A 27,700-nucleotide genomic window follows, 5' to 3' on the forward strand; every position below is an offset into this window, starting at 1 on the left:
TGGGGCCAGCTCGTTTGCACAGTGTCTGAGGGTGGCAGGAGACACACCGTCTGGGCCGGGAGCTTTCCGAGCATTCAGGTTCTTAAACTGCTTCCTCACATCTGCTTCATGATATGAAGAGTTGTGGTGGGAGGAGGTGGTGTGAAATCCTCTTTTGTGTGGGGTGAGGAGGGGGGTGTTGTAGGTGAACGGTTTGAAGGTGGTGATGGCTCTATGGAGGGGGGAGAGGTGGGGGAATTAGTGTCCAAAGTGTCTCTATTGTTGGGGCCGTTGGAGGTGTGAAGGCTGCCTGATGGCTCGTCAAAACGGCAGTAGAAGTCGTTTAGGGTGTTGGCTAAGAGCAAGTCATCAGTGGAGTGGGGGGTTTTAGGCTTGTAGTTTGTGATATTCCTAAAACCTTTCCACACAGAGGCCGAGTCATTCTCTGAGATCTGCTGCTGCATCTTCTCAGAGTGCTGATGTTTAGCAATGTCCACTTCTTTAGTGAACCTGTACTTGGCCTCTCTGTAGCAGTCCCTGTCTCCGCTTCTGAACGCCTTTCTCTTTTCCAGCCACAGCTTTTTGAGTTTAGGAGTAAACCAGGGTTTGTCATTGTTATAACTCACCCTGGTGCGTGATGGCACAATGCTGTCCTCACAGAAGTGGATATAGGAGGTGACAGTGTCCGTAAACTCGTCCAAGCTGTTAGAAGCAGCCTTCAATGTGTCCCAGTCTGTGGTCTCCAAACACGTGCGAAGCTCCTCCACAGCCTCGTTGCTCCACAGTTTTTTAGTCCTCACGACAGGTTTGGAGAGCTTCAGCCTCTGTCTGTACGCGGGGATCAGGTGGATCATGACGTGGTCAGAAAGTCCGAGTGAAGCGCGGGGCACCGCGCGATAGGCCCCGCTGATCGTGCTGTAACAGTGGTCCAATGTCCTCTCCTCTCTGGTCGGGCATTTAATATACTGCTTATATTTTGGAAGCTCATGGCTCAGATTGGCTTTGTTAAAGTCCCCAAGAGCAATGATGAGAGAGTCCGGGAATGTCCGCTCCGTGTGGAGAATCTGCTCCGCGAGTGCGCACTGAGCTGCCTGCGCATCTGCGTCTGGCGGGATGTAAACAGCGGCCAGGATGAATGAAGCAAACTCCCGCGGAGAATAAAACGGTTTGCAGTGGATAAAAAGATATTCCATGTCATATTAATTTGTACAATTTCTTACAGCTTGTGACTGCCCTCTGGAATAAGGAATAATATCTTACATTATTGAATTTAATTCTGTTATATTTATGCAGTGCCAATTTACAACATATTTGTACCAATCTGAATAGGGTCATTCTGGTCTCTGGTCTGATGACAAGTCTCTTTGTGATAAGGTGAACTGATTTGAATGTGTGGTTCCCACTATGGAGCTAGCAGGGTTTCTAGTGACAATGTTGAGGGAAACACTTTAACCAGCAGGGCACTGTTTGTTTTCCAGCATGACCAAAAGCCAGTGTTGGGGAGTAACGAATACATGTACCGCCATTGCGTATTTAAAATACAAAATATGAGTAACTGTATTCCATTACAGTTACCATTTTAAAAGGTAGTATTCAGAATACAGTTACTTTGTTGAAAATAATGGATTGCACGGTTGTATTTTCCTGTTTCATAAGGCTGTGAACTCTATATTTTTGGTGTCCAAGCCGGTGGAAACACAAACAAAACACGCATTAAGAGGCTCTCATGTCTGTGTCTCAATCTCGCAGCCCATGTCACCTCTATTTGCGGCCAGCATAATGGCGTGAAGAAATATTTTAAAAAAATATTCACAAAAATGATTTAATAAGAAGGCAAGAGGCAGAGTGTTACAGGCATAGCCCTAAAGAATGTAGCCTCATGGGCAGTGTAGTCAGTGTTTTTATATATATATATATATATATATATATATATATATATATATATATATATATATATATATATATATATATATATACACACACACACACACACACACACACACATATATACATACACACACACACACACACACATATATACACATATGTATATATGTATATATATATATATATATATATATATATATATATATACACACACATATATATATACACACATACACATATATATACACACATACACATATACATACACATACACACATATACATACACACATATATATATATATATATATATATATATATATATATATATATATATATATATATATATATATATATATATTAGGGGTGCAACGATATTCGTATCGATATTGAACCGTTCGATACAGTGCTTTCGGTTCGGTACGCATATGTATCGAACAATACAATTTTTTTCAATTTTTTTTTTTTTTCAATTTTTTTTTTTTTTTTTTTGTGTGTAAGAAAGATGCCAAGAGGATTTATTTTAAGTGGATCATCATATTGGTCCATTTGATTGACCTTTATTATAATTATGAATTTATTTTATTTTCAGTTGCAAACGGGACAGACATGACTGTGGGATAGGACAGGGGGAAAGAATGAAAGAAAGAGGGGGAGAGAAAGAAAGAAAACCAAAGGGGAGAAAAAAAAAGAACAATACAAAATTTGTAATTTATTTTATCAACTTTCCTTCTGACGATGCTGTCTGTTTTGAGCGCTCAGTGAATCTGCATTTGACTACTCCGCCTAGGCTCGAGAGTGCAGCCTAGGCGGAGTAGTCGAACGCAGATTCACTGAGCACTCAACACAGACAGCATGGTCAGAAGGAAGAGCGCAGGGCAAGCTAGCGAGACAGAAGTGGACCTCCCCACCCTCATTCAGATCTGGCGTTTGGAATTATTTTGGTTTTCATGTGACGTATGACCCTGAAGGTAAGCGAGTCATGGACTAAAGTAAAACAGTATGTTGGATGTGCCATGCAATGCTCAATTACATGGGTGGGAGCTAGTGTGTTAGCGCAGTTAGCTCGTTAACGTGTTGGCCGTCTAGCCCCTCTGTATAGGGTAGCTCGTTAACGGAGATTTGCCGTGTTGTGGCGTTAAGGTTATTTCAACGAGATTAACCTGAAAGCACTAGTGGGAACACAACGAATATGACTGCACATTTACACCGACATCATCCTAGTGCAAAGACAAAAACAACAAGCATGCATGCTACAAACTTTAGCCGAGTCATTTAGACAGCTGTTAGCACAGGATTCTCCTTATGGAGACCTGATATGTTTAATATGCTGCTGAGAATATAGCCCAGAAGAAGCGGATAGTATAGCTTTTATTTTGGAAAGAGACATTTCTCTGTAATAAACTCTCTTTTCCAAAGATGAGTGATTCCTCAATCAGATACAGGGCTCGCAATATCGCTAGCCTGACGTCCCGGGGCTATCTCTGCCCTGCCTGTCGGGCTATTGTAGGAAGGAAAAATATATGTCAATGCTTTTGCATTCTTTCAGAAATGTAGCTGGGTAATTATGTCATTGGGTGAGCCACTGTCAATATGTGACATATTGAAATCGTGTTTGAATTTGCGCTTGTTTTTTTGCTTTCACTTTGCAATCGCGCGAACTGTGTATAGAGAGCGACAGCACTGATCTGTGAGTGATGATAATTTGTGCACCAATTCCTCTGACATCGTCTTATTAATTGTTAGCTTACTATGCAAACATGACAAGTGAAATCTCCCGCAGCTTAAACATGTGAGAGGTTGATCGCGCAGAGAATCGCTGAGCTTATGTGAGTGAGTGTGTAAAAGCATTTCAGTTCTGCTGAGCCAAATAAGACAGGTCAGGGTGAAGAAGTGACAGCCAAAGAAAAGCTTACCACAAAACGGAGAAGTTATGACAAATCAGACTATAAGGCAAAAAGAAAGTGCAGCTTTATGGTTTCATGGACAAAAGAATTTCTGTGGCTGCGATATGATGAGCTAAATAACCAGGGCTGCACATAAGTGGTCCGCAGGTGCGCATTCGCTGTCAAAATAAAAAACACGCACAAGGGTTAGGGTTAAATTTAAAAACTGTACTTTTGAGTTAAAATATATATTTATAATTTTAATAAATGACAAATTAAAAAGGCATGAACATTTTTTTGTATCGAAAAAATATCGAACCGTGACACCAAAGTATCGAACCGAACCGTGAATTTTGTGTATCGCTGCACCCCTAATATATATATATATATATATATATATATATATATATATATATACATATATACATACACACACACACACACACACACACACACATATATATATACACTATGTCAGGAGTAGTAATAATAATCATAATAAAGATAATAATTTAAAAAGTAAAATTTTTTGTCTTTGTTCCATTCTCTTGATAGACATTAATAGAGGAATTTTCACACCACATGTACAGGTTTACACATTCACCTAGAACGTTTCACCTCTCATCCGAGAAGCTTCTTCAGTTTGACCTTAGAACTAAAGAAGCTTCTCGGATGAGAGGTGAAACGTCTTCAAGCAACTTAAAGAAGTCCAGACGCTTTTCTTTGCAAGCTCCTTTGAATCCACTCACATGTTTAAATTAGTTGCACTGACCTGTATGTGGCAGACGGCAGCAAACCTCATCTCTCTGGAACCACTCCCACAGGCTGCAAGCAGGGGTCCACTGACTCGTTCCAGGGCCGCCAGACTGATGACGGGCAGGTTGGAGGAGATGCTCAGGAAGAGGCTAAGGGTGGCAGCCATGACAGGGGGGTGGGGGCTTACAAGGAACGAGTCCAGCAGGGACAGGATGTCAAAGAGCTCGTCCTCTGACTGGGGCCTGTAGCGCTGAAGAACTCTCAGCACCTCAGACTGACCCCAAATGTCACACTCCTTAAGCCTAGGAGGAAAGACAGACTTTTTTTTTCTAACAGTGTCTTTATTTATTTTGAACATAGCACTGTACACATCCACTAAGCCAGTGGTTCCCAAAATTTTTGCTGGGCCCCCCTTTGTTTTACATGAAAATGTGCCTTTTTTCACGTCACGCTGTGCAACACGTTATTGTTTACGTGAGAGGAATTGCAGAATGGCAGATAGTCAGATTAACAGTATTTTGTCTCTATCTTCAGGTTTTACACGCTTACATATAAACACACAGTTTCTGTCCCTCCATTTAGAAAGGCAGGGGTGTCACGGTGTAATTATTTTACATGTAGTTGTTTATTTCCTGTGTAATGTTCAACATTGCTATCAATACATTTTTCAAAAAATGTCTCTCTGTGCAAAATGGGTTTAAAAACATAAACAGCTGTGGGATACGGTTTGTCCGTGATTTGAACCGGGGGAACAAATCGTGGCAGGATGAGCCTGATATTATTTGTATCCCACTGTAACGTTACTGTATAAAGAGCAAACATCTCCAAAATGTCAGGAGTAGTTAGTCATTACAACAAGTGTTTGTGAACTAAAAATCAAGAATGTGGGATACGGTTTGTCCGTGATTTGAAAAGCCCAGCGCTGCTCCAGACGAAGGAAAGACCAATTCTGCAGGGTAGACCTACCTTGGCACTTGTGCAGGTGAAGCCAAAGGGAAGTGTGGAGATCAGGGAAATTATTTTACTGCTATGGTTCATAATCATAATCATCATCATTACCATTGCATTAATCATACAGTTTACAGTATTGATATTGTATTCAGATGTTTAAACATATTGGTACCCAATTAGCCTTTATTACAGGTGCAGTTATAACCACGTTAAACTGTTGAGTTAAATCAATAATCTTAAATGCTTTTGAATGCTTGTTATAAATCTTAAATGTGTATGTGCTGATTCTGATAAAAGAAGGCCCTAACTCTGAGTACACTCTGAGTACACTCTGTGCCAAAGTAGACAGGAAGCGCAGGCTTTTGCAGAGCGTGCTTGTGAAAGTGAAAGTTACTTTGAGGAGCTGTTTGGATGATGCTATTTGAATAACCAGGTTATTAATTATTGTCTTTTATTCATTTATATCTTTTGATTAAGCTTTTAGTAGAGGTTCTTGATTAAAACATTTATTCAACATATTACAGATATAGTTTCAGTTAGGTTATTATGCACATGAGAATTGGCCTCTCTTCTCATAAGACAAAGTTCGTGTGAGGTCGAGCCACACACACACACACACACACACACACACACACACACACACACACACACACACACACACACACACACACACACACACACACACACACACACACACACACACTAGGTAGGCTTATGTTCTAGGTGAGAGTTCAGATATATTTTCTTGCAACTGCATTTTTGTGTGTGCAGAATTGGTAGTTTGTTCCAGAGCATGGCCCGAGGTTTTGGAGAAACGAGAGTCAGAAGATTGACAGGAAGCACCTGCCGTGGAGACGAAGACAATGTTCTTTTCAAACTGTGTTAAAAGTCATTGTGGTTTTGATTTGACGTATGCATGTATTGTATCTGATGATGCATGAGGGGGCGTTAACCCTGATGAATCAAAAGCAATCTGAAGTGTCTTTTTGGGCGGAGATCTACAGCTGATGTTTTGCAGTGTACATCTCCCCACGCTGCGTGTGGTCATTAAAATCGATTGTTTGACCAAGCTCTTCTGGACCATGGTTGTTTTTACTCTCCTCCTCAATATTGAACCCTTAACAGAAAATATGCTTCACCATATTTTCTAGTCTTTGGCTTAAAATGAAGTTGGTTTGGAAACATATTCAGCTATGCTTCATCTCCTGCTTTGCGTTTGTGTGGTTGCCCCGTGCTAGCAGTGTCCAAGCCTTGTTTGTTTTTGTTTTTTTTCCCCTTTTCACACCGCGCCCCCCCTGCAATGGCTCTGCGCCCCCCACACTTTGGGAAGGTCTGCACTAAGCGTAACAAAACAAGTAGCGAAACTTACATGAACTACAAACTACACATACTGCCTTTATCCACATAACACCATAAAGGAAAGGGAAAAAAACAAAACAAAAACAGGAAGGAGAGACAGACTGTAATATGTGAGCCACAGCTGCTCAGCTCAAACATAAGTATTACCTTTCAGCCAAAACACATTATCAGTTTGAAACTGATAATGTGATGTGCATTCATTATAGTTTACGAACTCATTTTGCCACTGAGAAATCAGTTTCAAATACAGTTTCTATGTTAGGACAAAATATAATCTTGATGTTAGGTGATGGAATAAAATGTGATTTTATAAGCGTGATTATTTAGGGTCAGTTCCTGGGCAAGTTCTTACATCTCACCAGTGCCAGTAGTGGAAATTTGCTGTCACTGACAAAAATGAATAAAACAAAATAGCCTGGTAGCACATACGGCTGAGGAAAGTCACCTGGACGTTGCCAGTGTTATGCTATGCTACAATAGTTAAACATGCAGGGAAATATATTTATGTGCACATTGCTCTTCCTGTCTATAATGCTGGTTTAGACAGAAGTCTAACAGGAAGCTATTTGGCTCTGCTGATATGATTAGCTATCTGTAGAAGGCTGGATGATAGCCACACACACAGACAGTCCTGCAGATTAAGGCTCTCATTAGACAAAAAATGAATTCAATTTCAGTAAGAAGACAGAATGCCTTTTTTCCCCATTAACTGAGTAGCAGATGAAGAGAAGAATGTAAAAACATTAGAAACAAATTAATGGCTTTCTTCAACCCTCTCCTTCTTTACCCCCCCCCCCCCCCTCTTTTTTTAACTTCTTCCTGTGATGGGATTAGTTTTCTTCTGGTGAAATTTCACAGTTTTCTAGATGTGTCACCATCCACCACTTCAGCTACCTACAGTGGGGCAAAAAAGTATTTAGTCAGCCACCGATTGTGCAAGTTCCCCCACCTAAAATGATGACAGAGGTCAGTAATTTGCACCAGAGGTACACTTCAACTGTGAGAGACAGAATGTGAAAAAAAAATCCATGAATCCACATGGTAGGATTTGTAAAGAATTTATTCGTAAATCAGGGTGGAAAATAAGTATTTGGTCAATAACAAAAATACAACTCAATACTTTGTAACATAACCTTTGTTGGCAATAACAGAGGTCAAACGTTTACTATAGGTCTTTACCAGGTTTGCACACACAGTAGCTGGTATTTTGGCCCATTCCTCCATGCAGATCTTCTCGAGAGCAGTGATGTTTTGGGGTTGTCGCCGAGCAACACGGACTTTCAACTCCCGCCACAGATTTTCTATGGGGTTGAGGTCTGGAGACTGGCTAGGCCACTCCAGGACTTTCAAATGCTTCTTACGGAGCCACTCCTTTGTTGCCCGGGCGGTGTGTTTTGGATCATTGTCATGTTGGAAGACCCAGCCTCGTTTCATCTTCAAAGTTCTCACTGATGGAAGGAGGTTTTGGCTCAAAATCTCACGAAACATGGCCCCATTCATTCTGTCCTTAACACGGATCAGTCGTCCTGTCCCCTTGGCAGAAAAACAGCCCCATAGCATGATGTTTCCACCCCCATGCTTCACAGTAGGTATGGTGTTCTTGGGATGCAACTCAGTATTCTTCTTCCTCCAAACACGACGAGTTGAGTTTATACCAAAAAGTTCTACTTTGGTTTCATCTGACCACATGACATTCTCCCAATCCTCTGCTGTATCATCCATGTGCTCTCTGGCAAACTTCAGACGGGCCTGGACATGCACTGGCTTCAGCAGCGGAACACGTCTGGCACTGCGGGATTTGATTCCCTGCCGTTGTAGTGTGTTACTGATGGTGACCTTTGTTACTTTGGTCCCAGCTCTCTGCAGGTCATTCACCAGGTCCCCCCTGGTCCCCCAGGTGGTTCTGGGATCTTTGCTCACCGTTCTCATGATCATTTTGACCCCACGGGATGAGATCTTGCGTGGAGCCCCAGATCGAGGGAGATTATCAGTGGTCTTGTATGTCTTCCATTTTCCGATGATTGCTCCCACAGTTGATTTTTTCACACCAAGCTGCTTGCCTATTGTAGATTCACTCTTCCCAGTCTGGTGCAGGTCTACAATACTTTTCCTGGTGTCCTTCGAAAGCTCTTTGGTCTTGGCCATGGCGGAGTTTGGAGTCTGACTGTTTGAGGCTGTGGACAGGTGTCTTTTATACAGATGATGAGTTCAAACAGGTGCCATTCATACAGGTAACGAGTGGGGGACAGAAAAGCTTCTTACAGAAGACGTTACAGGTCTGTGAGAGCCAGAGATTTTCCTTGTTTGAGGTGACCAAATACTTATTTTCCACCCTGATTTACAAATAAATTCTTTACAAATCCTACCATGTGAATTCATGGATTTTTTTTTCACATTCTGTCTCTCACAGTTGAAGTGTACCTCTGGTGCAAATTACTGACCTCTGTCATCATTTTAAGTGGGGGAACTTGCACAATCGCTGGCTGACTAAATACTTTTTTGCCCCACTGTACTTTGCCTAAAGGTAAAACAGTAGGGCACGCCCCTAAAAAATTCACATTGAAATTAATCAAAGACCTAATGCAGTTCAGCACTAACAGTAAAATAAACTGCATACCAGAGCATCCTTATTTTGACAGATTTCATGTATCCACATTTCATCTGATGTTTTAACTGTGGACCAACCTGTTGAGCAGGTGGTGGGTAATGGGTTTGTTAATAGCGATACCACCCTCCTCCTTCAGGATCTCCTCCAAAGCTCGGAGGCAATTCACCATCACCACGGGGTCCGGGTCCCTCAGGAGGCTGTAAAGTTCATTCACCACTGCTGCATCTGGAAAGAATCACAAACAAGAGGTTTCTGTACATGACGCTGATGTATCAGCAAGTGAAACACACCTGCTGATACATCAATAGTGATGGGATTAACTTTCTTCTTTCTTGCAAGAGAAGAAGAGAACTGTGTTAACAGGATAAAAAAATCCCCACCTATCTCAGAGCTAGGATGGAGGTTGTGCAATTTGGCCCAGCCGAGTACAGCCACACGTCGTACGCAGGCTGCTCTGTCTCTCAGTCCTGCTGTTAGAGGCTGCTCCACATACTCCACCAGGCTGGGTAACCTGGCACACAGACACATTCAAAACCAGTCATGAGTGGATGTGGCAGCTTACACTGAGGTCCCTGTGTACAACAGCTCACCTGAGGTTGGTCATGTTCCTGAGGGCTAGACTGCGGACCATTGGGTTTGGATCCTGGCAGTCCTTCCTCAGAGTGTTGATGACCAGCAGGGACAACTCCGGGTTTAAAGTGGCGTAGGAACACAGGAAGACATAAACCAATTTCTTCTGGACTACATCTACTGTGGCACAGGCTTTCACCATCTCACTGAACAGGCCAGACACATCTACCCCTTGTGACATGGTCCTGAAATGGAAGGGGGAGTAGAAGGGGGCCAGATAAACAAGAAGAAAGACAAAAGCGGGAATGAATAAGGAGGGGACAGTCAAAGTTGAAATAGAGAAAGAAAGATTAAAGGAAAATGAAAAATGGGGAAAGAGAACAAAGAAAGAGACACATGGAACAAGAGGAAATGATAGGACACAGGAAAACCTTTTAACATCACATTTAACAAACATTTCATTAACATATTCTTCTTACTAACACAACTTTGTCAGTGCCCAGATATTTCAAAAACATGTGAGTGCAGAGAAGAATATTTCTGCAGGCTTCTTGAAAGAGATCCAAAGCTCTCCTTTGGAAGCTGGTTGTCTTTTGTTCTGCTCTATATCAAGATGATCCCCCACTGCTTCAATAATATTCACGTCTGGGCTCTAGGGAAGCAAGTGCTCCATTGTGTGTTTTTCTCTATAGGTTTGTTTTTACTGCATTGGTACTCTGTTTGGAATCATTGCCGTACTGACAAACAAATCCACTGCCAATCAGATGCTATCCGGATGGTATTGCACGGTAGATTAAATCTGACAGTACTTTTCTGTCTTCATAATTCCATCAGTTCTGGCATGCTCCCCAACACACTGGCTGAAATGCAACCCCAAACCATGACAGAGCCTCCACCATGTTTTCAGATACCATTCAACTGCGGTAGACAGTATTTCTTAAGCCTGCCACTTCTGCTTTTGTCCTCGGTTTCTTTAGGGACAGCCTGCACGCCACTTTGAGATAGTTTTAGGCTAATAGTTTTAACCTCATTAGAGCAAAAATACTATTTCATGTCTTTCAAACACTGTTGCCAAAGTGCTTGCTCATAGGGGGTCATATGATTGTTGGGTTTTTCTCTGTATCTATGAAGCGCCTTGAGGCGACTTATGTTGTGATTTGACGCTATATAAATAAAATTGAATTACTGTTACTGTTACTGTTGGCATTTCTGTAAATTTAACAAACAAATTGGAACAAATTATGTATTTTTGCAACAGGCTGCTAGTAAAAAAAGAGCCTAAAGAATACAAAGAATACAAAGCACAAACTAGGCCTTTGCTACTAAGTTGTCAGTTATGTGCAGACACAATGATTCATCCCTTCAGTTAGGCATCTTTTTATGCTTTAATGCTTCCTTCATAAGTTAGTGATAAGAAATATATATAATATAAAACAAACAACAAACAACCCTCTGAAAACAGTGAGGTACACGGACTGGACTGGAAATGAGTAAAGAGGAAGTTGAGGTCTAAAAAAAACACGTCAGAAAGCCTTGTGAAATATTGTTTAAAAAACATACAAGAAAGTCTGGGTGCCTGAAAGCAAAATATAAAGAAATGAGGGGTGGCTCAAGCCTTTGCACAGTACTGTATATCTTCATATATTGACCTAATTTTCTTTTTAATGTTGCCCAGTGTTTAAGATCAACATTCATTATTGGAACAGAATAAGTCCACTTTAAACCTTCAGCTTACGTCTTTCCTTGAAATGATCTACTGCTTCGTAGTGAAAACAGGATGATAAACCCCCAGTCAGCAGTGATGTTAGTGCTATGTCACTAGTCCTAGTTGGTCTTAAGCCATTGAAACAAAGGGGAGTATTAGTCAAAACAACAGAGTGTTACTACTGAGGGGTACGATTGGTACCTAGGGGTTGTATAATGCTTATATGTTCACTTTCCTTTCCAATATTATTTATATAAAAGGCGAATGGAACTTTGGGGTCTTAATAATGAAGCCAATGTAAAAAAAGAGCCCTGTTTTCCTGGGTCCATCTCCTCACAGCTTTCCATTTTGATGTTTCTCGTGTATTTTTCATGATCCTTAAATTGTATTTGAATTACTAGAATCCATACTTTTAGTATAGTTTTATGTATTTGTTTAATGTTGCCTAACTTTCCAGATTGTTTATGATATGTAGTCTACACCAGTGTTTCACAAAGTGATTACAGTTTAACGCATCTGTTAACACAAGGGATGTTGAATTAAGTAGCTTGCTGTTTTTTTCTGTTGTTTCAACACTTCAGCTCTCTTTCCGTCAAAGACACAGCAAAGAGCGAGACTTTACAAAAGACACAAAAATGAATCATAGTGAATCGAGCCACATGTGGGACTGTTCAATTGGGTGTAAAATGAATTTCATCAATCTGAGCTTCCACAATAAATAAGCAGAATGTTAACAACGCTGACAACAATTTACAACCATTTTCACTGCGATTATCTCATTTTCTTCTTATTCACAGTTAGATGCTTATGACTCGTTGTCAGCAGTTGGAAGAATGTACTGATACAAGTGTGCAGGGACTGTATCTCAATTTGTTAAACATCATTACTGAGAATGTTTGTTCACATAGTTTCTTCTGAGCATTTCTCCTTATGTGTGGGAAGTTTCAACTGGGCTGCCTTGTGGACAACAAACACTCTTAAAATCCTCATCATGAAATGACTAAGTGTTTTTTGCAATTTTGTGAGAATATCGACAAAGCTCCTGGTTGTGTACAGCTTGGTAAAAAGTCCTTGCTGCTTTTGCAGATGTCTGTTCTTGTTCTGCATCAGTCAAGTTCTTATAGTTCTCTGCATGTGTAGGCTCATAATGTCGATTTAAACCATCATCCTTAACCATAACCATAGCAACCTGCTCTCCATCAGCTAAGCACACAGCATTACCTCTGATTTTAATAAATAACTTCTGAATAGAATACTGAATAGAAGTCAATGTCTAATAAAAGACTGCCAAACTCGTATTTCTCATAAACATGGAATCCAGCACATTTACAATGAAGCTGATTTCCTTGTGCACAGATATCTACATAAATCTACAACAATAGCAGTCATCTACAGAACCAACAAAGCTGTATTGTAATTTCCCACAAAAATGATGTCATTCTTTCATATTTCCAGTTAGCTGCTAGCTAACACCTGCTTTTTCCAGTAACAATTAACTTAAATTGCATGGGGGATGGGTTGGGGTGGTAAGCAGGTTCCCAAAAGCAAATGTGTGCCCGGTGTTCCAGATCTACTGGCGTTTAGATCAACTGGCGTTGGTCGAACAGATGTGTGGCAGTCTTGCGTTTCAGGAGCTGCTACCGACAAACCAGCAAAAAAAACGCCAAATGTGTCATCTGTGACACTTGTGAGGTTATCTCAAACACACTCTGTCAGTCTTGATGCTGTTGAACAACAAAATGTTTAAAAATGTGGCGAGTTTACCTGGCGATATCCTCATGCGCGACGCAATCGCGAAAACAGCAAACAATTAACACCACGCCGATGTTGTTCACGGGACAGCAAGAGTAAACGATCGGGAGACTCTTGTCGTCGTTATCGTTCCCCTCGCACGGTTTATTTCTCCGAATTCAGCGTTTTTGCTTCATAACTACAGCGTGCAGTTTACTTTGTGCACTAACATGGAGTCGAGTCAACCAGCGCCACCTCTGGCCAAGTGCCACAGCCTACAGCCAGATCAACTTGTGACACACATCTACACCATGTTTGAATTCGTGTCATGCACATTTGTACCTTTCAATTGTCTGTGAAGGTTCTCAGTCAGTCATCGTAGTCATCGTAGTCAAAGGAGCTTGCAAAGAAAAGCGTCTGGACTTCTTTAAGTTGCTTGAAGACGTTTCACCTCTCATCCGAGAAGCTTCTTCAGTTCTAAGGTCAAATGGTGGAGAGTCCCAGATATAAACCTAGTGAGAGTAACCCCCCACAGAGGGACAAAAGGACCCCCTGATGATCCTCTAATCGCCTGAGCCAAGGTGTGAAACTGGGTGTGGGTCCCAATCAGCCAGAGTTTCGGGTGTGTTCATTGTGAAACCTGGCCCCACCTTATCATGCGAATTCCTGAGGTCAGATGGCCCAGTGGGCGTTAAGGCGTCTGGGAAGGGATCTCAAAACTGGATTATAGATGGCAGAGAGTTGGTGTCGTAAACCCCCGCCTCTGTTCAAAGATGGTCGCTCACAGTGGACATAGATGGCTTCTTTCACTCCTCTTTCAAACCATCTGTCCTCTCTGTCCAAAATGTGAACATTGGTATCCTCGAAAGAGTGTCCTTTATCCTAAGATGCAGATGGACTGCTGAGTCTTGTCCTGTGGAGGTGGCTCTTCTGTGTTGTGCCATGCGCTTGTGAAGTGGCACAGTACAGCATACATCACATTGTTAAGTTTGTGTTTTGGCGTTTTGTCTTTCGGGTGAACCAGTTTTTGTCTGAGCGTGTTGCTGGGTCATGCTTGGAGAAAACTCTCCTGAGTTTCTCTGATACACCGGCTACATAGGGGATGACAATGTTGTTGCGTCTGTCCTTCTTATCCTCCCTCGCTGGTGTCTGGTCTTCTTTTCTGTGCCTCTTTGCTGACTTTAAGAACGCCCATTTAGGATAGCCGCATGTTTTGAGTGCTTCCTTTACATGTGTGTGTTCTTTCTTTTTTCCTTCAGGCTTAGAGGGAACATGTTCTGCCCGGTGGTGTAGGGTCCTAATTACTCCAAGTTTGTGTTCCAAAGGGTGATGGGAGTCAAAGAGGAGGTACTGGTCCGTGTGTGTGGGCTTCCGGTAAACTTCGATGTTGAGTTTGCCGTTCTCTTCAATGTGCACGGCGCAGTCCAGGAAAGGCAAACAGTTGTCCTTTGTGTCTTCCCTGGTGAACCTGATGTTTTTATCCACAGAGTTAATGTGCGCAGTGAAGGATTCCACTTCTTGTGTCTTGATTTTGACCCAGGTGTCGTCCACATATCTGTACCAGTGGCTGGGTACTCTTCCTTTGAAAGAGCCAAGAGCCTTCCTTTCCACTTCCTCCATGTAAAGGTTGGCTACAATAGGTGACATGGGGGAGCCCATGGCACAGCCATGTTTTTGTCTGTAAAAGCCTTCGTTGTACTTGAAATATGTAGTGGTGAGGCAGAGGTCTAACAGTGTGCAGATCTGATGTGAAGTTGGTCCTGTCCTCCAAGGAGCTGTCTTCTTGTAGTCGTTTTCTGACAGTCTCCACGGCCTCCGTGGTGGGTATGCAAGTGAAGAGAGAGACTACATCAAAGGACACCATGGTTTCATCTGGATCCAGGGTAAGTTTCTGGACCTTGTCAGTGAAGTCGGTGGAGTTCTTGATGTGGTGTGGGGTGTTCCCCACGAGAGGCGCAAGGATGGTAGCAAGGTGTTTAGCAATGTTATAAGTGGCTGAGTTTATGCTGCTGACTATGGGTTTGAGTGGGACAGCTTCCTTGTGGATTTTAGGAAGTCCGTAAATGCAGGGTATGGCATCCCCTGGGTAAAGGCGGTGATATGTAAGGCGGTCAATAATTTTGTCCTTTTCAAAGTCTTGAAGGCAAGCTATAACTTTCTTTTTGTAGCTGCTTGTGGGGTCTCGCTTTAGGGCTTCGTAGGTATTGTTGTCACTGAGGAGAGTAGTGATCTTTGTATGGTAATCTGTAGTGTTTAGGACCACGGTGCATCTTCCCTTATCAGCTGGTAAAACAGTGATGTTGTGGTCTTTGCTCAGGGAAGCGACGGCCTTCTTTTCCTGTATTGTGAGGTTGGATCGAGGGACTTTGGCACTGGAGAGCGTGGCTGAGACTTTCATCCTGATTTGCTCTGCTTCTGTCTGTGATAATTTATTAATCCGTATGGCAGATTCTGTGGCTGTGATGAGGTCCACTATGGGCAACTTTTGTGGAGAAATGGCAAAATTGAGTCCTTTGGCTAATACTCTCTTTTCAGGTTCAGTGAGAATCCTGTCTGAAAAGTTCTTAACCCATTTCTCCTGACTGACTTCAGGTGTGTTTTCTTCTCTGGGTTGTGTAGGTTCAGGATGAGGAGTGTGTGTTTTTGAAAGCAAGGTGTGAAATTTCCTGCGTTGTCTTTCTTTTCCTTTAGAGTGTTGGGCCCGCTGAGCCTTGTCCACAAACTTGTAAACCTCTTCTAAGATTGGAGAGGGTAGAAGGATTTCCAGTTCCTGCAGGGTCTGGCTGATCTTGATCTGGAGGGCATCTATGGTGAAATGGACCTGTCTTATCCTTTCACTTAAAAGGTGATTTTGTGCTCTCTGTAGAATCAAGTCTGCTCTGTATCCCCTGACAGTGGATCCAAGGCGCAGGCTCTTAGGAACAACTCTGCTTTGTCTACATCTTAGGTTGAAACGGAGATGGTTCCTATAATCCGCTAGTTTCCTTGATTCCTTTTCATACTCCCGCACCAGTTGAAGTGTGTTCCTCCCAACATGTACGGCAATATGGCTGTGAAGGTTCTCAGTCATCCAGGTCACCGTAGTCAAAGGAGCTTGCAAAGAAAAGCGTCTGGACTTCTTTAAGTTGCTTGAAGACGTTTCACCTCTCATCCGAGAAGCTTCTACAAAACGCGACTACAAATGTTGTGGGTGCTAAATAAACAGAAGAAATTGATCCCTGTTGTCTTTGCTTACTGATTCAGTGTTGACAATCCACATTGCCGGGATTGTATCTGTCAACATGTTTGTGGGTAGATCTGGATGTACCAGGGGTTAGTGCAGCCACTCAGGCTCTACTCAATGTGATCATAGCAGCAGGTGCAGATGTGTCACAAGTTAATCTAGTAGTAGGCTATGGTACTTGGCCACAGGTGGCAGCAGTGGACTGACCTCCATTTGAGACTGCTCCAGCTGCTGTGTGATAGTGGATCTGCTACAAATTGAAGATCATAAGCAAGTTTTGGAAATTAACCCTTGTATCAAGTTGAAGAACAAACAATTGACATTGATTTTGTTGCGGGTCATTTAGATCCGTACTGTGTAAATCCACTCAGAATTATCCAAAAACTGCAATAAAACAATAGCAACTTTATTTTCCATTAGATAAACATGTAGAACACAGACATACAACAGTTAGACTTTCCATAACTATTTTAGGAACAATTTGGTTTTTCGTTCTTACAAACACATTTCTTTTGAACTTGCCCAACGTTCTCAGTTTTTCAATGCTCAACATTTTCTATTTTGTACACATGATGGACAGAATGTAACTGTGTGCTTTCTGCAGATGTATTTCTTGCATTTCTCACAAAGAGTCCTTGTTTTCAAACAGGAACCTTCCTAACTAAGATTTAAAACAAAGGATTTCTACGTCTCCTCCAGTCTCACAAACAGATGACAAACCAAGCGACACACCTGAGTCACTGACTTTCTTAAATCCACTCACTCTCACTGGCTGTTTATTACTAATCACTGTGTAACTGCTGTGAATTCACAGTAACTGCCATCTCCTTACAAATGTTTATTAGATTAACCACACTTATACAGACTGTATATAACAACCAACTCTAAAATGTTTGTTCGCAGAGAAAAGACACAGGCAGACTACACTAACGACTACACTACAACACTAGTGAAATATTAGTGTCATTTCATTCATTTCAAAGGTTTATTTGCATGACGCACAAACAGACACAATTGAAAGGTACAAATGTGCATGACACGAATTCAAACGTGGTGTAGATGTGTGTCACAAGTTGATCTGGCTGTAGGCTGTGGCACTTGGCCAGAGGTGGCGCTGGTTGACTCGACTCCATGTTAGTGCACAAAGTAAACTGCATGCTGTAGTTATGAAGCAAAAACGCTGAATTCGGAGAAATAAACCGTGCGAGGGGAACGATAACGACGACAAGAGTCTCCCGATCGTTTACTCTTGCTGTCCCGTGAACAACATCGGCGTGGTGTTAATTGTTTGCTGTTTTCGCGATTGCGTCGCGCATGAGGATATCGCCAGGTAAACTCGCCACATTTTTAAACATTTTGTTGTTCAACAGCATCAAGACTGACAGACAGAGGTGTGGACTCGAGTCACATGACTTGGACTCGAGTCAGACTCGAGTCATTAATTTTATGACTTTAGACTTGACTTGAAAAAATGTTGTAAGACTTGTGACTTGACTTAGACTTTTACACCAATGACCTGGGACTTGAATTGGACTTGAACTGGTTTACTTGAAAAGACTTGATATTTTACCCCAAATATAAAATGTAACATGCATATAGAGATTGAAAATGTGATGTCATTCTGGGGTAGAACCACAAAGGATTCTGGGAACTCGTGGCAAGAGGTACTAGCGCACGCAGGCTTTTAATTGAAATCAGTTATACAGCGATAAAAAGAAACACAAAAAATGGCAAGAAGCTGTTGTATTATTAACTGCAGTAGCCGGTCACATGACAGCCACGGGAAGCCGACGGGTAAAGAAATCGGTTGTTATTGGATTACGACGTTTAAGAGAAATTGTTCGAGCCATGTTTCCGAAGTAACAAAGAGGCGACGGATGGCCTGGATCGCAGCCATTCAAAGACCAAATATAACGTCCCAGAACACTCCAGCTCACAGGTTAGTCTGCTCCAAGCATTCCCACAAAGGTCAGTCTTCTGTTGTAGTTAATGCGTCATTTTCATAACATAATTGGTGATATAGGTTACAAGCAAGTCTGGCGCTGAACAGAAATTGTCGCGCTATGCTCCTTTGTTTATTGTGCATAAATAGTGAATTGTCCTGACACAATATTGTGTTTCGCTTCTGTTATTATGGTACATTGACAAAAACATACTTTTATTCACAGGATAAAACAGTTGTTTTGTATCACTAATTGCCCAGTACGATTACAGCATACAATATTATTGTCACTGCTACATTTCTGTAATGCGTACCAGAAATTATTTCCACTACTAATTAATTACCGTTGAGCTCAAAGGTCCTATTAATAAACGGTTAACGAATGTGTATTTATGACGACGATTTGTGAGACTGGTAAACTTATGATACGTACGATGGTCTTTTGTTCTACACGGTGCATTTCAAGGTCCTGCACCCATCCGTCGGTAAACTGTACCTGGGCTTGTTGCAGTGACCTGAAGTTACTAAACTTCATGAGTGTGTGCACTCACTCCAAGAACCGTATGATTATAAATATGCACATAAATATGCTACGATGAGATAGCTGACTTCATCTAACTAGCAAATGTTGTCCAGGCTACGTTGGTGATGCAGTTTTTTTTTAATGTGTATGATATTTTTGTCATGCGATTTTAAAGCCGGTCCTACAAGCGCATCCAAGAATAACATGCAGCTTATCGCAGAACTGTCAGTGAAAATTATTCTTGGAGCTAGGTTTAATTGAGCTGCATTTTAAAGAGGTGCAATTTCACAATTTGTGTATATTTTCTAAGTTCACTATTTTGTCATGTGTTGAGAAAAACACAGATTTAAAAATTACATGGTCTAATATTTACATTTAGCATAACTGCAACATCCTTTTTTCGTTTTTTTTTTAAAGACTCGAAAGGACTTGAAATTCAAAATTTCAGACTTGTGACTTTACTTGGACTTTTACACCAGTGACTTGAGACTCGACTCTGACTTGCCTGACATTACTTGAGACTTGACTTGAGACTTGAGGATAAAGACTTGAGACTTACTTGAGACTTGCAAAACAATGACTTGGTCCCACCTCTGCTGACAGAGTGTGTTTGAGATAACCTCACAAGTGTCACAGATGACACATTTGGCGTCTTTTTTGCTGGTTTGTCGGTAGCAGCTCCTGAAACGCAAGACTGCCACACATCTGTTCGACCAACGCCAGTTGATCTAAACGCCAGTAGATCTGGAACACCGGCCCCGTTTGACAGATGAATGCGACCTTGCAGGCAAACCGCAGCGCCTGGTGGCTGAGCAGAGGGATGAGATGAGTACCTGATCACTTTGAGGATGGTGTTCCTGTACCGCAGCGGGTCTGACTGGACGTTGGGGTTGGACAGAGCTCTCCTCAGCTCCCTCACCGTCTCCTCCCCGCCCAGATAAGGCATGGTAGCTAAGAGACACAAAAAACATCATTCTGCTTGTCAGTAACAAGCAGGTCCAATTGCACCTCTGGCTGTTGTTTTGATAACGCAGCCGGTGACCCAGCGTTCAGCCGGTGAGATAAAACGCAAAGCTTTTATATGACCCAGTAACACACGAACTTGTTCATTTTAAAAGCGTTACCGTTTAGCACTTTGAAGGACGAAGTTCATCCGTAACAACACAACAAAAAGGACTAGAATAATTACTCCCTCTACACATCCGCATTTCTTCTTCAGTGTTGTTTTTCTCGTTTTAATCCCACGCTGCTCTCTGCTGGCTGGCGTGAGTATAGCACGACAAAGGTAATACTCTCCCCTATCTGATACTTTGTTTATATTTCGGTGGAAAATGTTGCTTTACTCCATTTACTCCATCTGACAGTGGTTGTTAATCGTGTGCAGACCGACATAGGGTACAGTCTTATAGATTTAACTGCCTAGAGCAGAGCTGGATTAAACCACTGCAGGCACCTAAGAAACTGTTGAGTTTCAGTGACCCTTGTTACATTCTTTCTATAAGCATAGTATTGTTTAAAACAGAAAAGTAAATGCACACAGCAAAAAAGATCAAATTTGTAGATCCACAAACCAACTATTAAACTAAATTATCTATATTTCATCCCTGGATGTCTGGGACCATACAGTCCTTTTCTACTCTTGGCTGATAATCAGACTTTGTATAGCATAAGAATAAACTCAAATAATTATGACAAGACTGCTATAATCAAAAGAAAATATTTTTTTTAAATCATGCACATGAATGTTGGTCCAGATGCAAATGTGGAAAGTCAGAAGCTAGGAGAGTAGCAGCAAGAGCTCAGTTCCTTTACATTAAACATTAACTTGTAGTTTTCCTATTGAAACTGATATATCCCATGATGCTGATGCTCAAAGTTGGTTATGGAAAAAATGGGGAAAACAATATGATTTTCACTCAATATTGTTACATTTTGCTTTAAATTGATTTGGTTGAAATTACAGAAAACTTGTAATGAGTCTCTTCTGTCCAGAACATTTCATCTGGTTTTATCCTGCACTGATGTTTATGCAGGAAATGGTGGCACAAATAAGGTGATTTAAAAATAACCAAAATTCAACCTACTCCTGTGAACTTATTCTTGTGTTGTCCAGGGAGGGACTCACTGATTTCCATGGAAATCCCTCAGACAGCATCAGGTTTACATGCAAACATGCATGGATCAGCTATCTGTACACAGATCACTTTGGTAACCCAGTGTAAATCAGGCCGTATGCCGCTATAACTTTCTACGCATGCAGCCATTTGAAGATGACAAAATCCAGAATTTAACTGAAAAACTGTTAGCAGTGCATTTGCATATATTCATCCACCCAGTAGATCAATACTACTCTATTTACTCCAGGTAGGTAGGTAGGTAGGTAGGTCTCAGTGGATGTTTTTTTTTTTGTCTTCCAGAACAAGATCATGCTAAATGAGGCACATGCGTAGTGATGGATGTGTGTCAGTCCCACAAAGTAAAATGGGTCAACGGTCTCAATGTCAAAATGCTGGAGTAGCTATTAATCTAGAAATGAATATGATGTGAGATTAACATTTGTGAATTTGGACGTTGTCTGAATGTCCAAGTCAACACCAGTGATGGAGGAGCTGTCTGAGCAGCTTAATATTACAAGTATACTAGCAAGCAGGATGACTGATACTAACAACACGGCAGTACAGTCCTGACACGACTGGTGTATGCTTGTATTAAACATGACCAAAGGTTCAAATAATGAACTCATTGTATGTACTAATCCCTGTGAGGCAAAAGATCAGGCTTCAGACTGCTCCAAACCCCTTCAATGTTATTCTTAGCACTTTTCAGTGAAGGTTTCTTGGTGTAAAAATAAAAACGTGCCTTCACACTACAGTTGCATAAGACCCAAACAGCACTTTGGTCTAAATTGATGATGGGTTTATTTGATTGTGAAAAGCAAGAAATCTACAAACAGACAGCACTAGACCTCCAGCACTGAAAGTCCAATCCCTGATCCAGAGACAAACATCCACTCTGCCCGGCCCTGCTGGTTGGGGTTTGAAAGGCAGAGCTTCATTAACAAGGAAGGGCGGACTTTGTGCTTGGGCGGTCAGGCGACTGCTGACCCAGGTGGACAATCTGAACACGGCCCAACAGGTCCCAAAGGAAGCTGCTCAAACCTTCCTCTGGATGGCGTGGGCAGAGCCAGGTTCTAGGAGTGATACATCATTTCTTTTCCACAGTAAACTGTCACCAAATTAACACATTTAATGTTAGCCATACATCCTAAAATAAATCACCCTAATCCAACCATAACTAACACACACACACACACACACACACACACACACACACACACACACACACACACACACACACACACACACACACACACACACACACACACTTCTCATTATTTGCTACTTTGGGCAAGTATGATTCAGTATTTTTCTTTTTTATAGAACTGAAACTCATTTTCCAGAAGCTGTTTATGATTTTGATAAATCATATAAAACAAGTTTTCTATATGAAAGGCAACAGGGAAAAATAATGCTGAGAGAGGCAGTACATTGTGCCCTGAAGTTACAACATGAAACATGAGAAGTACACCATGTTTTAGCAGCTCCTTCTAAAGCTGGACATGTATGCAGCCTGTGGTCCATTTCCTGTCTCAGTGGATCACATGACACTGGGTTTTGGTCTGTGCACTGTCAACTTTTTGACAGAAAAGGTAGATGGGATGAACAACAATTAATACACACATAGACACACTTATTCTCTCTTGCACACACACACCAGAACAGTGTCAGAGGGTGACAGTGTCTATGACACACTGGGGTCAGGGCTGGTGGAGCTGTTTTCCTGATTTGCTGCCTGGCTTCCTCGGGGTGGAACCTCGATAATGCGGGGTTTGTCAATGATGCGAGCATGACGGTCGCCTTTCTCCACAATACCAATAATCCACGCTCCGCCCACCGCCCCCTGACCCCCTGCTCCGGAGCTGAGGTTTTTCATCTCTGAGCAGAACTTGGCTGCCTGCTCTCTGGGCAGACACACCAGCAGCCCACCTGGAGAAGAGGGGGGAGAAGGGATGTGAGTTTCTAGCTTTAAATACTGCATTTATTCAAATTTAACCACATGTTTAATGTCACTGGTTGTACCGGATGTCTCAGCTGAAGTGCCCTGAAGCAGGTTAAACAGGTTTCCGCAGGCTTTACTGATGGCAGCCATCTTGGCTATGATTGGAAGGTTATGGATAACAAAGGCCACCTCGTTTTGCTGCTGTCTTGCCAGGTTGTTGGCGTGACCCAACAAGCCGAAACCAGTCACGTCTGTGGCAGCGTGGGCCTGGTACTTGTGCATTAGACCCGCCGCTGGAGGCAAAATGTGAATGAGCCAGAGTAGAACCACAAGAAAGAAAAGGGAAAATAAATTAATCAATAACAGCTGATATAAAGTCTGCTAACTGTAATTTAAACATTATTTAGTTAAATAGTTAACTAATAATACATTTGCATGACCACTAACGACTCAAGATCTTAATCAAAGTAGTGTACCTGTGCGGTTAAGGGTTGCCATGGAAAACATAGCTTCCTGATAGGCCTCTATAACTTCCTCTTTGGTGACAACCAGCTTGATCTTGTTCCACTTTTCAGGCTGGTAAAACAAAAACAACAACAAGATAATTAATCTTCAAAGCAGTGCTTTTATACATTTCTACATGCACAATGACCCACACATGGCAGCTGTGAACCTTTGCAGGAAGGAGAACTGTTAGCAAACAAAACATTTTTTTGTTACACGGACACAAACCCTGTCAGCAGTCTTGGGCGTTTCATCAAAGAACTGGAGCAATTTTAGCTCATGTGACCAGGAAGTAACCAATACATATTGTCTTTCTTGTAAACATTTTTCCAAATGTGTCAGCATGCAATTCTCACCAGATATTGTCAACCAAGTGCCAATTAATATCATGGTGTGGGGCTGTTTTCAGCTAGCCAACAAAGCTACCACACTACATATAACACTGAAGGAAGGATGAAAGGAAAAATGTACTGAGACATTCATGATAAAAGTCTGCTGCCATCTACCAGGAGGATGAGGATGAAACGAGGGTGATGTTTCAGCAAGACAATGATCCCAAACACACAGCTAAGGAAACTCTCAATTGGTTTCCTGTGGCAACATTACACTTAATATTTCTGTGAACACAGTTGAATGGCTAACCTGATCGATCCACAGATAAGCGTTTACAGCCACCCGAGTGCCCAGAGGTTTGGTCAGCACCAAAACGTCACCTGGTACAGCCCCATCAGGCCTGGAAAATAAAACAAAACGTAAACATAAAACATGCAAATCTTTGCATTTTGTGAGTCACAACCTTTCATAATGCGTTATTCATAAAAGGTCTTTGTTTCTTTGTCTTCACAGGCATCTCTGCTAATGAGGCACTGGCAGAACTTTTATTGTTCAATAGAATTTTATTGCCGATGAGCAATAAAAGTTAGTCATACCCAGAATATTGTAGCTGTAAGAGATAAGAATGCAGAGCGTCTCACAACACAGAGTTGACTTGTGTGGTCCCCCATGTTTCACAGCTGCTCAAACACCCTCACTCTTGTTATGAAAGCTTAGCTGGATGTGGCCCTTCCTCCCCAGGCATCCTGGCTAGTTCAGTTATGCAGGTCTTGTCCTGCTGTGAGGCAGACTCCAACTCCACCTACTTGGACTGCAGTAGTCCTTGTTTTACACTGAAGTACCACTGAGTTGAAGGCCACTCTATCTAGAACTAAGTAGAGACCTGGCTTAGCTATGTCAGGAGTTGAACTAAATGTAGATATAAGACTCTCAAGAAAAGCCTGATATTGATAAGTTTGTCACGAATAAGTTTAAAAATAACAAATTTGTTGTATTCCCAGTCATTATTGGTATTATTTGATAATTACATTAAGAACGCATGTGCACCTCCATTTGTCATGCACATGCATCATCCCTGCCAAGAAGAAAATGTAAATCTGTGGCCACAGTTGAACACAAAATGTTAAAGTATTATTACAATTCAATGTAGTTTCAGGGGTTCTGGAGGTTTGTTAACAGTGTTAATTATGACCCTGATTTCCTTGTTACAGAGGTAGGATTGCATTAACAGTTGGGAAAAGGGAAGATCAGGTCCAAAAGGACATAAAGAGGTCTGTAAAAATGTAATAAATATGAGGTGAAATTCTAATTGACCAATTAAAATAAACATTAACAGTGATGTAATACCAACCAATCTGCATCACTGATATCAAAACCGGTGCTTTTAAAACTGGAATTCAATTAAGGAGAACTGCACCACTGACAGACTGGGGTGATCTAACTATAGTAAAGTAAAGCTGTTTCAGGTACTCACATAATGAACTCATTAGGCTGGCAGACGACCGATGCTACTCCTCCCACAATGATCCAGGGATTTATCACAGTCTGTCCACCTGTCACTGAAGTTCCTCCCTCTTCTGCTGCGTCACGAAAGCCTCGAATCATCAGCGGCATCACGCGCTCACGGTCCTGTTTCACACATGCATAAACACATGACCATAAACTATCAACGAAGCGCTTATGCTAGCTTTAATCAATGTTCATTTGTTTATGAAAATTACAAGGACACAAATCTGTTGACAGCCCCCACTTCATAATCACATCAGAGACTGACTCAACACAGCACACAAAATCCTACCTTTTCATTCATCTTCTGGCTGACACTCAGTAGCATCAGCATGTTGTCACACTCTGTGATGCCCATGGCATAGAGGTCGCTGAGGACATTAGCGCATGCTATCCTGCCCTGTAAGACAAACGGAGAGAGAGTAACAGTCATGTGACTGTTAGCTTTACAAAGCTCCCATAGATAGGTGGCACTCAAAGACAGAAATCCTCACCAAAAACTGCCAATGGCATAACTAATGAACAGAAGGAGCTGGAAGCTTTATCACAGTATCACAGTCTAATTGCCTGCGATGTGTTTTTTTTTTTTTTTTTTTTTTTTTTTTAAATCTTGATATTATAGTCTGCAGTACTGTTTTGGACAAAATAAGTAATAATTTAATATGTGCATTTGAGGTTTTGGTTTTATGGGCTAAAATCTCCTATTATACTGCTATAATACTATAAAAAAGAAAAAAAAAAGATGTCACTTTAAACAAAGATGCCTAATTATCAGCAAGTTATCCTGTTACGTTGTTTGCATAGCTTTCCCTCCTTGCCCATGTACTGTGTAGTAATGCTTAGTGGCGGGAAATGCATGCTAGTAAACTCACCATCATGTATGGATCTTCCACCAGAGGGTAAAAGAAATCTGTGGTCTGGACAAGTGACAGTCCTCCATGTCTCAGAGGAATGACAGCGGAGTCCATCCCTATGCCTGTAAACACACCACAAGGATGAGGACAAGACAAGCAAACAAAAGTTGACTTATTTTGTGTTACTACTACTTTTTATTTTTGGTAGTCCGTATTTAACTGCAGTTAAACAAATTTAGTAGTCTAGTTATTACGGGACTGTTACACGGAATTGCCTGACACTGTCTGAACTTTACATGAATTTGTTTTAATCTTTGGGGGTTACTCAGTGTAACTTGTATATTGCTGTTACACGGAGTTAGAAAGTGTGCAAGTCAGTTACAACAGGAACATTGGACTATCTGCACGAACTTCGCACTCAGAGCATCCGAGACATTTCTGCTGACTCATACTTACCGTGTGGTAATTTGATAACTCGCAAAACACGTGTCCTATACTTGCCTGGTTAGTTAACTATTACATGTATTAATTATTTAGCCAAGCTAAAGCACTATTCAAGCTAAAGCTAAGCACTATATGGGTAGCTTTAGCTATCAATATAGTGTGTGTGTGTGTGTGTGTGTGTGTATTTGAATCTTAAAGTGTTTTCCGCCCATTGCTTTCTGTCAAATAAGCTGCCATTAGTAAACACAAGCTAGCTAGGTTAGCAACAGTTGCATTAGCTAACTGACGTTAACTTGGGTTTTAGAGTATAATGGCTAGCTCTACTAACTTCGAATTTGTCCTTTACCTAGTCGTGGGCCAGGTAGCTGTTGGCCGAACTCCGAAGCTTGGTCTCCGGCCTTCCCTGTCCCGTCGGCCCGGTCCGGCTCCAGTCCCGCCAGGAGTTTGAGCAGAGCCTCCTGCGGGACTTTGCAGCCTCATCCCTTCAGTTCCGAAAAGCTTGTAAGGCGGAACCCGCGCTCCAGTCCGTGCTCCTCGGGTTTGAACGGTTTGTATCCTGGGGGAAAACATCCCTCAGTGCCCACAGCCTCCACTGTGGGAGGCGGGGAAGTTGAGCCTGACATGCTCGTGGCCCTCTTCTCCCACACAATACCAGCTGCGTAGTATAACACCGGTGAACACAGGCACACGGATGAATGGAGCGTGTGGCTAGCGAGTGGTACGTGAAACGGAAGACCTTGGAAAAGTTAAACGGCATAAATGGAACTTCCTGGTGTTATTTTCACCATAAAATCGTTTGCGATTCAGCAGGTCTAACAGCATTCAAAATGTTTTTAAAAATTCCAAATACTACATTTGTTGCATAACTTGGGGATTTGATT

At 41.8% G+C, this 27,700-nt stretch overlaps 2 protein-coding genes across 2 annotated transcripts in view; both read right to left on the bottom strand.

The window, feature by feature from the left end:
- ap4b1 (adaptor related protein complex 4 subunit beta 1) overlaps window positions 1-20,544 on the bottom strand; it is a 46,438-nt gene extending 25,894 nt beyond the window's left edge. Inside the window, exons 1-6 of the mRNA XM_026153306.1 lie at window positions 20,244-20,544; window positions 19,953-20,070; window positions 10,016-10,240; window positions 9,806-9,936; window positions 9,503-9,650; window positions 4,524-4,809 (exon numbers count right to left, since the gene is read on the bottom strand). Of these exons, the coding sequence (XP_026009091.1) occupies window positions 4,524-4,809; window positions 9,503-9,650; window positions 9,806-9,936; window positions 10,016-10,240; window positions 19,953-20,065 (903 nt within the window). The 5' untranslated portion in view covers window positions 20,066-20,070; window positions 20,244-20,544. The remainder of the gene's footprint in view (window positions 1-4,523; window positions 4,810-9,502; window positions 9,651-9,805; window positions 9,937-10,015; window positions 10,241-19,952; window positions 20,071-20,243) is intronic.
- Window positions 20,545-22,458: 1,914 nt separating this feature from the next.
- sephs3 (selenophosphate synthetase 3) lies at window positions 22,459-27,582 on the bottom strand. The gene is made up of 8 exons (XM_026154781.1): window positions 27,166-27,582; window positions 26,394-26,497; window positions 25,814-25,921; window positions 25,490-25,644; window positions 24,325-24,415; window positions 23,655-23,754; window positions 23,259-23,471; window positions 22,459-23,165 (listed from the first exon to the last, which is right to left on the bottom strand). The coding sequence occupies exons 1-8, from the start codon at window positions 27,440-27,442 to the stop codon at window positions 22,921-22,923; spliced, it is 1,293 nt and encodes a 430-aa protein (XP_026010566.1). The 5' UTR covers window positions 27,443-27,582; the 3' UTR covers window positions 22,459-22,920.
- Between the last annotated feature and the right edge of the window lie 118 nt (window positions 27,583-27,700).

This window comes from Astatotilapia calliptera, chromosome 20 (genome assembly GCF_900246225.1).
Source record: "Astatotilapia calliptera chromosome 20, fAstCal1.2, whole genome shotgun sequence".
In the NCBI taxonomy this organism is placed as follows: Eukaryota; Metazoa; Chordata; class Actinopteri; order Cichliformes; family Cichlidae; genus Astatotilapia; species Astatotilapia calliptera.